This window comes from Siphateles boraxobius, unplaced genomic scaffold (genome assembly GCF_051911475.1).
Source record: "Siphateles boraxobius isolate OS27281-9 unplaced genomic scaffold, OSU_SipBor_1 492, whole genome shotgun sequence".
NCBI lineage: Eukaryota > Metazoa > Chordata > Actinopteri > Cypriniformes > Leuciscidae > Siphateles > Siphateles boraxobius.
The window spans coordinates 8372-26560 of record NW_027509133.1 but is presented as its reverse complement, the minus strand read 5'-3'; the positions used below and the strand labels follow the sequence as shown (position 1 = coordinate 26560).

Here is an 18189-nt window from a genome sequence, read left to right as displayed (position 1 = left end):
ATGCAATCAGAAAGCTGCTCCAGAGAAGAGTTTATGTGTGATGGTGGTCGTTGCTTACTACCTATTTCCATCTGTGACAGCCACCCAAACTGTCAGGACCACTCAGATGAAGTCAACTGTAGTCAGAAGCACAAGGGTTAGAGTAATAGTCATTACACAAAGTGTGATACTTCTAGTCTCTTATCTCACTTGAAAGTAAAAACCATAATGGATGCAATATTTTGATTCTTAGTATGTGGAGGGAAAATAACAGGAGAAAATGGATCATTGTCCAGTCCAAACCATCCAAAGCCTTACCCACATCAGAAGGTAAATGTTTTATTGACTGCTACCACTGTAATTCAGTTCCTGAATCTGAATACTATATACCATAAACTTTGCAAACAAAAACAGATCTGTTCTGACAAGGGTGCAGACAAACTTCTACAAATGCATATGCAATAAGGTCAGCCGCAAAAATAACTGTGTCCATGCCTTTTCATCGCAAATTTTTGACTGCGTGTCTAATAAATCCTGACAGTAGTTTTCTTAACACCAAAAGAGGGTTTGCACAAGCTGTTAGTAAATCTGGCCTATAGTGGTTTTGCTATTCACTCAACAATTAAACACCTGCATAATACTGTATCCTTAGTTATACCTGGAGAGCAGAATCTACTGTGATTAAACTCTATAATCATTCAATGTCCTTGTTCTTTAAACTGAACTTCGTACAATGAACAGTCAAACTCTATGCAAAAGAATTGGTGTTTCTTCAGACAGATGATCACAAAGGCCAGTAAGATTCCTCTTAGAAGCATTATCATGGTCAGTTTGACAGGCCAGCATTTGGCCAACATAATGCCCCCAGTGTTCTCATAACCCCACATCAACAGTGTATTACACAGGACCATCTTTGATGACAACACCAGATGCTTACTTATTTACTTCAAAAGCATTTCTAAGTGCCTTCCTTTCAATCTGAACATAATTTTGCTCTGCTTTGCTCAACATTCTCAAAGCAAAAGTTATTTTTTTTCTTGCACGTCTGGGAGTATGCAAGAAATGGTGGCATACAGCGATGCATCACAGTTTACTCTGATTGTAAACTTTGAATTGTAAAGTGTCAAAACCTTTCGTCTTGTCAAACACAGCCTCACACTCAGGAGACCATAACCGCTGCTTCCCTTTGCATTGAAGACCTTTGAGGGGGATCTAGCACAGATGCAAGATTTGGGATACATATACTGTAATAGTTTATAAGTCCTAGAAATGAACCTGAATGATTTACTTTGGTACAGGTACATCCACGATTGCCCTGGACTTATCTGGTGACTTATGAAGACCCTGTGCTTCTATGAAGTGCCCCAAGCACTCAAGCAAATCCTTTAAAAAATGCATACATTTCTCACATTGAGAATAACCACAAACAACCTGGATTTTATGTTGCTAAATGAAACTTGGCTAGAAGACAGCTGCAGTGCAACAGTCCTCAATGAAACTGCCCCTCCTAACTTTAACTTTTTGAGTGTCTGCAGAGCTGTTAGGAGAGGTGGGGGTGTAGCTGCTCTTTTTAAAGATGTCTATCAATGTAAGCAAATATCATTTGGGAATTACCCATCCTTCGAATATCTGAGTATTGTGTTATAAAGGTGCTCCACGCATTTTACTTATCATTATTTACAGGTCTCCAAAATACTCTCCAGCATTTGCTGGGGACTTTAAAGAATTGTTATCAACAATGTGTCATGATTCTGCCATCATGTCCTTGATTTTCCCTGGTCTTGTGGCAGGATCATGGCTGACCCATGTTTTGTGTGCAAGCGCATGGCCTGTTGCTTGGGCCATGTGCTTGTGTTGTCTTGTTACGTAACCCCGCCCCTTGTTATCCTCGTCTTGTCATTATTGTCTAGTCAGCTTCACCTGTCCTTGTCATTAGTGTCTCCCTATATCATCCCCTTGTGTTTGCTGTCCTGTGTCGGTTCATTGTGAAACCTGCTGTGGTGTTACACTCTGTGAAATCCTGCCTGTGTTTGCTTCAGTTACGTGTGAGTCATTGATAAATATTACCTGTGAGTATCTTGTCTTAATTACGAGTCCTGTGAAGATCCTGTTTGTGTATTTGCTGTTAGTTAGCGTCTAGTCATCTGTCTAAATCATAGTCTAGTTAGTCATCCTCTGCCTTGTCTTGTTTTACCCCATCGTGGGCATTATTTTCCCCTTTTTGTCTTCAATAAATCGTGTGTTTAGTGTACTGTCTGCGCCTGGGTTCTCCTTCCTCACCAGCATAACACAATGCATACATTTCTCACATTGGACACATAGACCAAACTCATTCAGATTGTAGAGAACTGCATCTGCATTCCTGAGATGTTCCTGATCATCAGACACAGTCATTAATATATTGTCTGGATCAAAATGAACGTTAAGAATGCCTTGTAAGACCTGATCCATTGCCCTTTAAAAGATTGTAGGAGCCAAAGCAATATGAAATGGTTGTAACACAAGAGCCTCTTTGACGTGAGACATTTACATGAATTTTATGTCATAAGCACCTGTAGGTATGCATTTGAAAGATCCAGTTTGGTGAAGCATTGGCCTTCTTTCAGTGACGCAAATAAATCCTCAATTTGTGGAATCAGGGAAAGTTCAAATTATTATTAGGGCTTAACTGTTACTTTCAAATCCTGGCATAGGATATGGACATAGCCCAGTCACTGCATTTCAAAAAGGAGATGATCCCCAGCTCCAGTAGTCGATTTATTTCAGCCTCTACCTTTGGCTTCAGTGCGTAGGAGACATTAGGTGCTTGACAGAATGATGACTGAAATGGTGGTTTTAGATACACATTAGTATTAATACTATTTAAACACCAGTTCAGATGAATTTTCTTGAGCCCCTCTCTGTTTATCAGTGGTGGAGTGACAACCCCAATTCTGAAAAAGTTGGGACAGTATGGAAAATGCAAAACAAAACAAAAGTCATATGAAAATTAAATTAACCCTGTACTATATTGAAAACACAATATTAACAACTAATTTAATGTTTTACTTTGTGAATTTAATTTATTTTTGAAAATATACACTCATTTCAAATCTGATGATTGCAACACACTCCAAAAAAGTTGGGACAGTCGACTTTTTACCAATGTGTAACATCTTTTCTTTTAATAACACTTAAGCGTTTGGGCACTGAAGACAGTTGGTTAATGCGGCGAGCAGGATGAGGCCGATGGCCGTGGGAGAATGGCGCGAGGCAAGTGTCGTGGTTACTAATGAGCGCCACCTGCGCGACGCACCGGTCTCGTATCTCTCACGGAGGAGCGGAAGCATAAAAGGAGGAGCGACGAAAGTGGAGATCGAAAGAGGCCAGGCCTGGATAAGTGACAGCAGTCGTCCGTGATTGATGAACTTTTAGGGCTCAGAATGAAGCCAAACCCAGTTATTTTGCTGGTGATTTTGATCACTTTCTTAATCAATCATGCCAAACATGCAGCCGGCTACAACCACTACATGTATAGTGGCCAGGAAGCCCAAATCATCTACACACGAGACTTTCTGCTAAATTTTAAATCCCCTGCAATGCATCTTTATCCCTACGACACATTGCTGTTACCACAGGAATGTGTCACGGGGCAACAACGCCAAAGCAAGGAAACGTGGTAGGAAAGGAGATATCCAGGAACGGGTGAAAAGACAGCCCTACAGACAATCACTTCAATCTGTTATGCTCAGCAATGTCCAAAGCCTAAGGAATAAGGCAGATGAGTTGCAGGCCAGCACTCAGTATCTCACCGACTACCAGCAATCCTGCCTTATCTGCTTGACAGAAAGCTGGCTCACTGAGGCGGACTCTGACTTGTCGGTCGAACTAGAGGGCTACACACTGGTGAGGATGGACCGCAACCTGAACTCCGGGAAAAGGAAAGGTGGAGGTGTGTGTGTGTTTATCAACAATAAATATTGTAACCCTGGTAGTATTACGACGAAGTGTCAGATCTGTACGAAGGACATTGAACTATTAGCGCTGGCCTAAGGCCTTACCATTTGCCTAGGGAAATACACCAAATCAGACTGTTTGTTGTGTAAATTGCGCACTCCACCGACACATTAACCGCTGGCACTACGATTCATGAACTCGTAACTAAAGCGGAGGAAGAGGCCCCCGACGCAGCCAATTTCGTGTTGGGTGACTTTAATTTATGCAGTTTAAAGGAACATTTACCTACGTACAAACAATATGTCACCTGTTCTACGCGCAATAAAGCTTGCCTCAACCATTGCTATGGAAACATCTAGGACGCCTTTTATTCTAAGGCCCTGCCCGGTCTAGGTAACTCGGAACATAATATGATTAAACTGATGCCTACCTATGTGTCCCGCTTACGGCGCGAGAAAACAAAAAAGGTGGAGGTTAAATGCTGGACTGCTGCTGCGACTGAGGCACTTCAGGATTGCCTGGAGTGCACAGACTGGAATGTAGTGACCGACAGGACTGACAACGTCAATGACGCAGTGTTCACTATCTCGGGGTACGTACAATTCTGTGAGGACACAATCAGCCCCCAAAAGACCATTAAGATGTTCCCTAATAACAAGCCCTGGGTCACTCCAGAGTTAAAGCAACTCCTTAATGAGAAAAAGCGTCTGTTTAAATCAGGAGGAAGTAGAGAAGTGAAAAAGACAGTGCAGAAAAAGATTAAAAGCAAAATCAATGACTGTAAAGCATCATACAAATATAAGTTAGAAAACTTTTTCAAAAATGATGTTAGGAGAGCTTGTCCAATCTATCACAGGATATAAGCCCAAGAAGCACCCTATGGTAGCAGAGAACGATCTTAATATGGTTAATCAATAAAAAAAATTTATTGTAGATTTGACACATATGATTTTAAAGTATAACAGAATGAGACCATCATATGGCGCTTTTCCACTGCATGGTACGGTACGGTTCGGTTCGGTACGGCACGCTTTGGCGCTTTTCCACTGCATGGTACGGTACGGCTCGGCACGGCTCGGCACGGCTCACTTGTGGCGCTTTTCCACTGCATGGTACGGTACGGCAAGACTCGCTTTAAATGGTACCACCTCTGTTGAGGTTCCAAGCGTACCGTACCGATACTAAAATGTGACGTGGAAGCACTGTAGATCACTGATTGGTCAGACAGACATCAAACCCGCTAGATTTAAATAGCCAGTAACAGCCACCGCTGTAGCACCTGTTTTAAAACTACTTGCTTGACTTGCTTGAAGAAAAAAAACTTCCAAAAAAGAAATGGCTGAATCGTGGTCAGTGGAAGAGAAGCGCAGACGTTCCTCTTGTTAGTTGCCGAGGAGCGGATAAACTATAACGATCAGTCATAATCCCACCCACTAGAAGCGGTACTAACTGCAGTGGAAAAGCAACTGAGCTAAAGCGAACCGAGCCGTGCCGCGCCGGGCCAAGTCGTACCACGCAGTGGAAAAGCAAAGCGAGCCGTACCGTGCCGCGCCGAGCCGAACCGTACTGAGCCGTACCGAGCCGTACCATGCAGTGGAAAAGCGCCAATAGCAGTAATAGCCATGAATGGTATGGATATTGATACCTCTATGGATGAGGTCAAATCTTATTTTAGATGTGTAAATCGCCGTAAAGCTTGTGGACCTGATGGTATCAGCTGCAGGACACTAAAGGTGTGTGCTCAGTTGGCACAGCCCTTCCATGGGTTGTTCCAGCTGTCACTAGATACAGGTGTCATTCCCAGTTTGTGCCTGTGCCTAAAAACAATAGACCTAAGGAACTAAATGATTTGCGCCCTGTTGCCCTTACCTCTGAAGTTATGAAATGTTTTGAAAAAATAAATTTAAAACAACTTCTCCATGAGGTTTCACCTCTTTTAGACCCGAATCAATTTGCCTATTTTGCAGAGAGAGGTGTTGAGGATGCGCTGCTATCTTTGATTAACAGCACACATGTGAAATGCCATGAAGAGCTTTGTGACACTGATGATCAGAGCCCGAAAGCACACAAGGAGCATGGAGCATCCAGAATGGACCGAGACGAAAGAGACATACAGAAGATAATGGAAGCTGTGGAGCAGAGGCAGAATCCCTTTGATCTTGATAGCATTCCTGAGGAACTGATCAACATTGCAAATGGTCAGGTTGCATCTGAGAAAGTTGCAAAAGAACTCTCAAGCTTCCTCTTAGATGGTGCAAAGCAGAATGTCTGGCAAAATCAAAAAGAACAAAGAGCTTCTGGGAGCCAGAGAAAAAAAATCAGTGTGCAACCTTCAAGGACATGAAAACATCAGTTGGAGTCAGCATATCTAGAAAGGTTCACATGGAGTCAGACGTGGTCTTTCGAAGATTACTGGCTGTCTCCAAGCAAAGAGAGGTGTCCATGGAGACTGTGATGTCTCACGAACTCGCAGCTGTCCCACCCTCTTTGTTTTATGATGATGGAAGCATGAGGAAGACAACAAAAGCTGACCTGGCCAAGAAACTGGAGGCTGTTGTTGAAGAGACACAGCAGCTGCCAAATGTTAAAGAACCATCAGCATACATCATTGATGGCATGGCTCTTCTACAGAGTATCAATGATTCAGCCTTTCAAACGTTCAATGACCTGGGTGAGTGTGTCTGGAAAAAGATTGCAACTTTAATGGGAAAGGAAGGTAACAGCTGTGTTGTTATAGTGTTTGATAGATATGACCACCAACACTCAGTCAAAGATCTTGAAAGACAAAGAAGAGGCACCATTCACACCAGCAGACGAACACATATCATCACAGGACAAACAAGTGTTCCAAACTACAGAATATACCTCAGAATAAGTGGAAACAAGGCTTATCTATGTAGCTTTGTTAGCACCTACATCGCCAGAATTGGGCCAACGAGAATTTCTTCAGGGAACACTGTCATCTTGGCAGGTGGCTTTGAAAATGGTCAGGAGGTTAAGAGGGTTAGCAAGTCAGGCATTGACATCATTGACATCTCAACATCTTTACAGTGACCAGGAGAAGGCTGACACAAGGCTGGTGTTACATGTAATACACCTTGCACAGTCACATTCTCGTCTAATTGTCAAATGTGATGATACAGTTGTACTAGTTTTGCTTCTGTACTATTCAAGCAAAGGTATGTTTGGATCCTCAGCAGTGTTTATGCACTCTGGACATGGCCTTAAGGAAAGATTCGTCCCTATCTGTTTGATCGCTCAGAAGCTTGGAGCAGTGCTTTGTGATTGTTTACCTGCATGCCACGCCCTCACAGGTTGTGACACCACAAGCAGTTTGTACAGAATTGGGAAGGCCACTGCCCTCACAAGACTGAAGACCCATATTTGTGAGTTACAGGAAATGACCAAATTTGGACTCTCTGGTAGCCTGGAAGAAGCTTTGCCTGTGGCAAGAAGGCATGCTCTCCTCCTGTGTGGCCAAAAGAAAAAGGAGGATGGGCATCCTTGCACCAACCTGGATGAGCTGAGGTACACACTAGCATCTACCACAGATTTGTCAGCAGCAAATCTACCCCCAACAGAAGATGCCTTCCAGCAACATGTGCTGAGAGCCTTGTACCAAACAGCAGTGTGGTGTCACAGCCACCTGGCCAAACCTCTTCTCTGGAACCCAGTTGGTAGAGGATGGAGGCTCAGAGAAGATGGGTGCATTGAACCTGTGATGTTCCAGAAGGCACCAGCACCTAAAAAAGTTAGAGACATCACCCAGCTCTACTGTAAAGACGGAAACTGCAACGATCCCACCAAATGCCAGTGTCTCTAAGTGGGCTTGACCTGCACAGAGTTTTGCTCTTGCCCTTTCCCAGACTGTCCTAATATGACCCACTTTGTCACTGATGACAATGTGGACGAGTGACAGAGGTGTGTTGCAGTTGTAACATCAAGGGGGGCTGACCTCAGAATGGCTACCCAAAGCAGTTCATGTTCCAAATGATTGCTGCTAGAAGAGAAGAGAAGGCTCATTCCCCCTCAGAGTGTTTGTTTTGTTAGATTGCCATTTGTTTGATTTAAGACAGTAATTTAATTTTTATTGTGTGAAGTTAAGTTATAGTTGTATTAAAAGGCGCATTAAGGTCAAACTGCAATCCTGATTCCTGGTCTCCTGTTTGTCCTATGGTAAGGTGTTATCTTTCTATTTCAATCGTGGTTTCCATATAGTACAAGGTGCCATATGAAATCTTTAATTATTAAATGTATCTTATATTTGAATTTCTCAACATTCTTCTCACCACTGATAATGGGCTTTGGACTAAATTATGTCAGTGTTCACTTTTCTTTTATTTTAGACACCTCATACATTGACTGATAGAACACACTGATTTGTCATGCTATATTTACATATTTGATATTGCTGGATTCAGCACAACCCCGCCTTTCCAACAAGTCAACATATGTGTTTCTTTGATAATCCCTTGCCAAGCAACCACAAAGTAAATGAAAACATTCTGCATAGATATTAAATTTGTGCATGTCCGCTTATTTTAGGCATGTGTTTATATGTCTCTATTTATTCCATACATCAAGATATTCACATACAGTCTTTTCTATTAGTTAAAGCAATTTCCTGACTACAAGCATGTCAAGTTTCAAAGCTCTCAGAGCTTGTGTGATTGATCTGCACAAGTTTATATGCCTGAACTCCAATACGGACAGGCTATATTTTAGTCCTTTTTTGGTTTTGGGGTGTACAACAATATCTATTAATTTAACAATCTTAGCAGTAAAATATTTTGAGCCAATAATCCATTTCATATATGGGAGACCTTAAAGATGAGGAAAAAAATTGTTGGGTTTAGTTCTACCTCCGGTAGGGGTATCTCAAAAACGAAAGCACTTTTTGACCATTTGTCACTAGCCTATAACAGATCACTATCAATACCTCTGTGCCTTTAGGAATTCCAAATGGCCCTTTTGGCAAGAAAAAGGGCATTATAACAGGAAAGCAAATGTCTTTTTTGATTTTCAACTGAGTGTCCCCTTCATTTATACAGCGCTTTTAACAATATGGACTGTTTCAAAGCAGCTGTACAGTGATAATAGGAAATTACAGTAACAGAGATTGTTTTGGCTTTACAGCAGCTCTAGAAAAAAGTTATTGTCCAGCTAAAGTTAGTTTTGATCGATTCACTTCCGTTGCAAAGATCAATAGTTATTAGTTTAGGGGCCGCTAACACGACACCGTTCTAACAGAAAAGCCTTAACGCGCTCCGGCCCGCTCATTCGCACAACAGCGGTGCCTGGTGGCTCGAGAACGCAAGCCTTGAAATAGGTTCAAGGTTTGTGTTCCATCTCTGGAGACACCATCTCGTCTGTATACATTGTCAGAACCACCTCTGTGGCATGTAGTGGTTTTTGGGCTAACAATGTGTTGTAAAGTTCTCTTGAAACCAAGGAAACTGCAGCTCCAATGTCTGATTCCATTACCAAAATGTATCCCTCTACATTTGGCTTTACACTGGCTACTGTTATTCCTGTTGAATAGGGGCCATTCACATATCACATTTTTTGCGCATGCAAATTCGTTATTTCAAATGTAGATGTGCGAAAAGCGCACCGCAGTTATGTGACAAAAACCAACCAATCAGCTTTCCGTAACAACATCGAAAGCTGGGCCGAACAGCTGATCATAGGTTTTTATTTCTCATCTACATAAATATATCTAGTAGTAAAGCTAATGCAAGGGCTAGAAATCAATTAATCCTTTGCTGATACTTCCTCGTCATCACGGAGAGCGCAGTTCATGGTTGCATAGCAACGACAGATGCTACGGGAGAGCAAGCGCTTATGGAAAGAAGGAGAAAGCAACACGGCCGTGCTTTCCACATGTTTTTAGACACGATATATGAACAATAAAGTGTCAAATAAAGGAGTGTCCTGTCATTCTAAAATTCTCCTTTCACTCAGCGTCTGTGAAGTGGAGCAGGACAACATCCCACCAATCCTTGATTCAGACTCTCATCCACTGTTTAGGGCCATTTTACTGCATGATAAATATAAGCAGCGGCACAACGGTTCATATGCTCATTGTCTCCAAATTATGACCAGAAATGGATAAATATTAAGTCTGCTTTTTAAAACAAATAAAGAACCAATGTAGGAGAATGGATATTATGGGCAAACAGCGGGAAACTGTATATTCGTGCAGTGTGTGCATGTCAAAAAATCTATCTGGATTTGAAACTTGTGACATATAAACTTAATCACGTTTAGCGTTCATGTAAACACTACTTTCGGATTCACCAATCGGAATGAATTCAGTACGATTGATACAAAAGTCGTGCATGTCATCATTAAAATAGTCAACGTGACTACAGTGGTTCAGCCTTAATTTTATGAAATGACAAGAAAACTTTTTGTGCGCCAAAAAAACTAAATATCGACTATATTCAGAAATTTCTTCTCTTCTGTATCAGTCTCCGACGCGCACCACAGCACCACGAGGCATGCGTGTGGTGATGACGCAGGACCTGGCGTTCTGACATATGACCTACAAGCAGACGAAGACCACTACAGTCTGTGAATTATGCGGATATGTTTTTGTGCACTTTCAGTTTCTGACCCTCTGATTTAAAACACTCATGCCTGGTTTCACAGACAGGTCTTAGATTAAGCCAGAATTAGGCCTTAGGGCAGTGGCGGTTCTACATTGAATTACACCCTGGGCGAGACCCTCCTTCGATGAAACGTGCGTTATTTGGAAGAAAGTCGAGGTGTGACTGACTTTAGCCCACTAATTCCATTAGAGCATCGGTTCCCAACAAGGGGGTTCGGTCCACAAGGGGGCGTCAGCGAGCTCTTTGTCATATTTTGTCATATTTCAGTCGCGTCATATTTTGAAAAGTGTTGAACGGGGAGCATTAAAGCAGCAGTCCGTAACTTTTTTTGTGTTCAAAATTTACTACATTTATATAATGATCGAGTACATCATGAATCCATTTTCCAAACCGTGTTTTTGTCTTATCCTGAGTCACTATGCTACACCTATAATAAGTGTTTATATTGGGACTATTTTACACTGGTTCGGGTTGTACCGCTGGTGTAACCCAGTGCCTGCGTGACTCGTCATAGACATAAACAGAGAGAAGTAGCTCCGGCTACAATGTTCTTCCGCAAGGCGCATTATTCTGTTAATAAACGCATGTTTATTAATCGCTAGAGTGCCAAATGGTCATATTAAATTAGCTAATTTTATTCAAGATCCCCTGGCTGACCAAAAAATGGGTTTTCAACGAGGTCCCAAACACCAGTCATTTTGTAATACCCTATAGCCTATTAATTATGTTTCCCTACACAGTACTTATATTTTTGTTATTGCATTTCAAATAGGGCCAATTGATAGGCTACTCCTAGGCTTCCGTTTTTAAATTACAAATGGCTGACTGATATTTTTGTTATAGTATTTTCAATATTATACACTATTATTTGTGCATACACATATCTGGTTATAGTAATAAACATACTATTTGTTTAAAAACAAAACATTTTTGTCATCCTTGCTGCAAGCTTACAAGAGTGACAATATCAATAAATGTGAAGGGGGCCCTAAAATATTTTTTTTGGAAAAAGGGGGTCTCGGAAAAAAAAGGTTGGGAACCACTGCATTTGATTATTGCTCTATACAGTATATTATTGCTCTTCAAAACTCCGGCCAGTTGATAATACCTAGAATATATAAATCGACTGCTGGCGGTAGATCCTTTTCCTATTTAGCACCAAAACTTTGGAACAATCTTCCTAACATTGTCCGGGAAAGCAGACACAGTCTGTCAGTTCAAAGCTAGACTAAAAACACATCTCTTTGGCTTACCATACACATACTACATTATAGACTTCTATAATTCAATATTAGGCTGCTTAGATTAGGTCAGCCGGAACTGGGAACACTTCCCTCAAATCCTGATGTACTCGTTACATCATAAGAAGAATGGCATCTACGCTAATTTTAGTGTCTTTGTTTATCCCGAGGTTTTCCCGCAGCCTGCCGGATCCAGGCCGTTTCCAGAGTTTAAAGTCTGTTTAGAGAGAACGGTGTCGTCTTAGCGGCCCCTAATTTATTAACAAACTATCATTTAGACGGAAGTGAATCAATCAAAACTAACTTTAGCTGGAAAAAACATTTTTCAAGAGCCACTATAAAACCAAACCAATCTCTGTTACCTTAAATTATATCTTTATCTCTGTAAAGCTGCTTTAAAACAATCTACATTGTTAAAAGCGCTATATAAATGAGGATGACTTGACTTGACTTGATAGTGGAAAGCATTAGATATGGAGCTGTTGACCAGTCCTGCCAACCTGGCTGTGCACTGATCAATTAACATATTGGTTCAGTAGGCAAGCTATTAAGTATTTGTTTCTGTTGCTTGATTGTTTCTATTATATTATTTATTTAAGTTATATCTGCTACTTAATGTTTGACCGCTCTCTTATAGTTGTGTACGTGGCAAATATCTGTGAAAGATGGACAAGTTGTTAGACTAAGCTTTCAGAATTTCAGTCTGGAAACGCAGGATGTCTGTGAGTTTGACTATGTGGAGGTTTACGACAGTACAGACACAGTTCCTGACACTGTGCTGGGGAGGTAAGAATACTTCACTTCTTTCTCTGCTTTTTTCAAAACTTTTTTCTAAAATTCATCACTACATTATGTGCATTATCCTGAAGCTGACTTTAATTGTGTTATAGAGCAGCTAAATGACATTTCTTCAGGGATAATTGTATTTGATGAACTGGAGCAATTAAACAGTTGCAGAATGACAGCAATTTATCCTTTTTACAGACTGTGATGATGCATTTCTGCAGTAACAATATTAGCTATGGTCCCCCATTACCTCTATACAAGTTTACCCTGCCACACTCCAAACCCAGAATTGGGTTATTCTAAAGTGAAAAACATGATAACACTCTAGTAATGACTGAAATCATTGTACGCTTTGAAGGTTTTTGTAAGGTTTTAGGGAGTACTGGCTTCACTTTATGATTTTCATGATTTTTACTTTAGAATACTGATCCAAATATTTAGTAATTCATTCTAAAGGATTTGGTAATATTTGAGTCATTACTACTGGGTTACCATGACTTTTACTTTAGAATTAATTCTATATTATGCAATATTAACATTAATTCTGAACCTGTATATAGTAGTTCTTAGTAGTCCTCTGGGATGTATGAAAAAAAAAATTTAATATTGAATTACCTCATCCGACTAAGTGCTATTACTTGCTAATTTGTTAATCAGTTTCTTGTTAGTTAATAGTAGCTAACAGTAGAATGTTAATAGTGCGTTACTCACTTGTTCCTGTGTCGTTATTCATTAATGATGGACCTGTTCTAAAGTGTTACCCTGTTGTACATAAACTCCCATTCCTCAACACACACAGGTCTTACACTTAACACAGAAGCAAAAGAAGTCACAGTATTTCTGACATACTAATCCTAACCATCACACAGTCCTTTCTGCATTTTTATAATGAATTCTTTACTTCAAAATATTATGCACCACTATCATTCTATGCAGGTATTGTGGTTCAGCCCTGCCTCCCGATCTTACCTCTTCTGGACCTGTGATGACTGTTGTGTTTGTGGCAGATGACGGTGTTGCTGACAGTGGTTTTTATGCATCATTTAAGGCCATATCTCTTTCAGAAAGTGAGTACCACAAGACTCCACAGCTTTTGTCAATTTAAATTTTTGTCAACATTTTGTGAACCTCTAAGTTTGTAAAGCTGCACTGCATCATGTCTTTCTGCTTTAAGGAACATGCAGTCCAACACAGTTTGCCTGTGGCACTGAGGAGTGTCTTCACCAGGATTGGCTGTGTGATGGATGGAATGACTGCGCAGATGGTGCAGATGAGCATGACTGCATTAACTCTACCTACCCTCCTTTCAGTGAGAATCTATATATATATTTACATTAGGGCTGTCGATGCAATGCATTTATTTAATAAATTAGATAGGGTAAAAAAAAAAAAATGCCTTACAATTTTTAATTCATTTAATGCAACCACCCCGCCCCAGACCTACATAAGTCATGTGACATTTCATACAGTTGATGGTGACGAACATTATGCCCCTAAAATTCAAGATATTGGGACAAAAATGAGTTTTTGTCTCATATTTATATCATATTATATAGTTCTTGTTAGTTTTTGTTCCAAATAGCACGAGCACAAATGTGATACTGATTTTATACAACAGATCAATAAATAAGAAATTAATATTGTGTTATATTTTAGAATAATGTAATATTCTAGAATATATAGAATAATATAATATACAATATTGTCTGTTTTTGATTCCTATAAAGCCATAGCAGAATGACTGTGAATCTCGCAAGCAAAACAGTTTTTCTGATTGAATTAGTGTTTTGAGTGAATCAGTCGGGTGAACCAATGATTCAATGACCAGTTCATCATGTGAGACATCAGGCTTGTTCGACTTGAAGCAGTGCTGCACAGACCGATCAGTGCATGACATCAAAGTACCACGATAGCGATTAGAGAGCTGACGCCTCTGAATGCTTTTGAATCGCTCTCACTGTACTTTGATGTCATACACCGATCAGTCTGTGCAGCACCACTTCAAGTCAAACACACATATTTACTTCATTCCTGCATGAATCTGCTATTTGAATGAATCGAATTAATGAATGACTCATTCAGACATTTAGCACCACCTACTGGCAGTTTTAGTTCCTTGTTTAGAATATTATTTCATTAAAATAATAATTTCTTATTACATTTTAATAAAAAACCCAGTTAAAGGTATAGTTCATCCAAAAATTGAAGTCATCATTTACTCACACTTATGGCGTAAAAGGTTTTGTGTATTAAGTTCTGTTGAATAAAATTTTTGATCTATTTCATGCTTTTCTCATTTAACACAATAATGACTTTAAATGATCTTTTGTGGGTAATCTCTCAACCAAATTTGATGTGCGATTAATACTTATGTACTTTATATTCATCAATCAGAATGATTTCAGATACTAGTATCCACCCAGGGCCATGGCTTTGATATCGTAAGTCCCAGTGCAGGTTGTTGCTGTAGGACCCCTCGGTTGAACAGGGGACCCCTCCTAAAGCTCGGGGCCCTTAGAATCATTACAACCTATTGCCCCGCTAGCAACAGGCCTGTATCTGCCAACATTATCAAGGTTAGGGCTGGACGATATGGCCAAATTTTATATCACGATATATTTCTTAATTTCGGTCGATACGATATAATTCCGATATCGATATGAACAATATAGAAGCCTCAGAAAAACTGCCAAGAACGCCCATAACAGATGTCTGCTCCTACAATCTTCTGAAAAATGAATTTGCCAAGTCTATGAAATCTGCTGGAGTCTTTCGCTACTGCACCATAACAAACTACATGAAGCAATGAAATAACCCATCATAACAATAATATTCTCTTCTCAATACCTGCTACAAGACTATGAAAGCATATGGGTAGCAATATTCAGTTTGAAATGTAATATGCAAAATGACAATGTAATATGTAAAATGGCAATGCATTTCTGTTTTTAAATTTACATTTGTGCAACATTTGGAATTGAGATAATCATTTTATAAAGTCAAAAATGTTCACAATTAATATTTTGTGTGTAAATAAAACTGAAATATACAGAAATTGAATAAGGTTATCAAATAGTCTGAACTGCATAAATTATAAATTAAATATAGATTAATCCTTATTAAAGAAACACACGTTCTTTAGACAAGATCAGTGAGTAATTTGCTCTGTTCCCCTTTGTTCTTTGGTTAACTTAACTGACAGACAGAATTGGCTGCTGTCCCTTTAAGATCTGTCGCTGATGAGAGGATCTTACGCATTTAATTTTCTCATTTGGCTACTCTTAACTTTCATTTAAGATTTTATTTAACTCATTTAGACTGTTCTTGTGAGGATACAATTGACAAAACGGACATTTTGGCATAAATGTGTGTGTTATTATTCAAGCACTAAAGAAAGAGAACTGGATTCTGCGCGTCGTGTGCGTGTGTGTGTGTGCGTCAGGACATTCACAGGGAGCGATACCTGCTCATTAGAACTTGCGGTGAGCTATTTTTAGAGTGTGGACTCGACGTTCCTGGCCTCGGACGCGCGCATCGGCACAGTCTATCTCCTGATCCTTGTTTGATGTGTTACCGCTGCTAGTCGGACTCGGTAGTCACACTCCGGCACATTTTGCAGCATGCTGAAACACCGAAACACCACTGAATTTATACCACTGAATTAGTCTTTCCTCTCTTATCAACTATTTCGTATGCTTTCTGACGGCTGCGCGCCTAACGTCAGTCAGTGACAAATGCTGCTATGTATATTGAAATATCGAAATATATGTGTTTAAAAATCATATCACCGTTATCGAAAAAAAAAATATTGCGATATATATTGATATTGAATTATTGTCCAGCCCTAATCAAGCTGAAGAGCGACAGTTCCAGACCTGCAGCCATAGGGCAGAAGTGAAAGGCGGAGCTTATACATTCTTAAAGGGATACTCCACTTTTTTTGGAAATAGGCTAATTTTACAACTCCCCCAGAGTTAAACTGTTGAGTTTTACCGTTTTTGAATCCATTCAGCCGATCTCCGGTTCTGGCGGTACCACTTTTAGCATAGCTTAGCATACATCATTGAAGTGGACAAGACCATTAGCATTTCTAAAAAAAAAATGACCAAAGTGTTTCGATATTTTTCCTATTTAAAACTTGACACTTCTGTAGTTACATCGTGCACTAAGACCGACGGAAAATGTAAAGTTGCGATTTTCTAGGCTGATATCGCTAGGAACTATACTCTCATTCCTGGGTAATAATGATACCATGAGTGCAGCAGGCGCAATATGACGCAGCGCCTGAAAATAGGTACCTTCCGTCAACTGCGCTGCGTCACATCATTGCGCCTGCTGGACTCATGGTACGGCAGTAAAGTTTCTTGATTATTACGCAGGAATGAGCGTAATAAAAAATAATAAATGTGTAACTGTGTTGTTTCCCATTTTACTGTATTGTGTGATAATATTATTTAAAGACAGAGAGTATGTGACATATTTATTGTCAAACATTCTGTACTTGACCATATAATGAAAAGCCTTAAACTGAAATATCATGCTAAAAAGTTACTTTTTTAATAGTCAAAAGTCACTCTCATTGAAGAATCACATTCGTATTTATTTTTTTTCTTCTCAGCTTCACCTTGTGAGCCCATCCAGGTTGAAATGTGTAGAGGTCTAAGCTATAATCTTACATCCTTTCCAAACATCTGGCTGACTGTTTCTGATCAAAGAGAGGCTGCTTCTATTCTGCACAAGTACAGGGTGAGAAAGCAAGTTCTTAATGTGTCAAGAGAGTTATCTTGATCAACAATACAATTCACATTTTATTTGGGAAATGTGTTCTGATATTATTGCAGGTGCTGATGGAGCTTGCCTGTTTTGAATCTTTTCGCCGGCTAGTATGCGGTATGTTTTTGCCCCATTGTAGCCCTCAGAGTGGAGTTCTGCAGCCATGCCAATCCATCTGTTCCACGGCTGAGCAGCAATGCAGTCAAGCTCTTAACCTGATCAACTTGAACTGGCCCTTCAACTGCCATCTCTTGCCTGATTCACAGGATCCCATGGAGTGTTGTCTTCCATAGGACAAATAACTGTGTTGGCGGATACACCACAACCTAAAATCAAATTGGAAAATGAGTACACTCAGTGATAAAAATCCAGGAGCAAGGATTGTCCCTTCTGTGCATAAAGTGAAAGAGGGTTCAACTACACTGTAAAAAAAAAATGCTTTGAAGTTGTAAATAAAGCTAAATTGATTGGAAAACTTGGTAACATTTTATAAGAAGGTTTCATTTGTTAACATTAAAGGGGTGGTAAAACAAGATTTCACTTTTCTAACTTTAGTTAGTGTGTAATGTTGCTGTTTGAGCATAAACAACATCTGCAAAGTTACAGCACTCAAAGTTCAAAGCAAACGGAGATATTTGCTTTTAAAGAAATCAATTTCTAAGGACTACAGCAAACAGCCGGTTTTGGACTACACGACATTCCTCCGGGGTTGCTGATGTCAGCATATCCCATTATTTACATAAACCCCTCCTCCGAGAATACGAAATAAGGGGGGCGAGGTCATTTTATATTGCGTTGGAGAAGAGTTATTGTGGTATAGGAGTGTTGTTGCCGCCGCAATGTCGTCGAAACGCTGTTAT

General features: G+C 40.0%; 1 protein-coding gene across 1 annotated transcript; it reads left to right on the top strand.

Moving 5' to 3' along the window:
• Positions 1-15: 15 nt before the first annotated feature.
• LOC143711223 (membrane frizzled-related protein-like) lies at positions 16-17808 on the top strand (the record flags this gene model as incomplete). The annotated part of the gene is made up of 7 exons (XM_077202548.1): positions 16-136; positions 233-309; positions 12408-12556; positions 13493-13623; positions 13731-13865; positions 17175-17302; positions 17398-17808. Coding segments are annotated over 7 exons (966 nt in total), but the record flags the coding sequence as incomplete, so codon positions are not given.
• Positions 17809-18189: the final 381 nt, after the last annotated feature.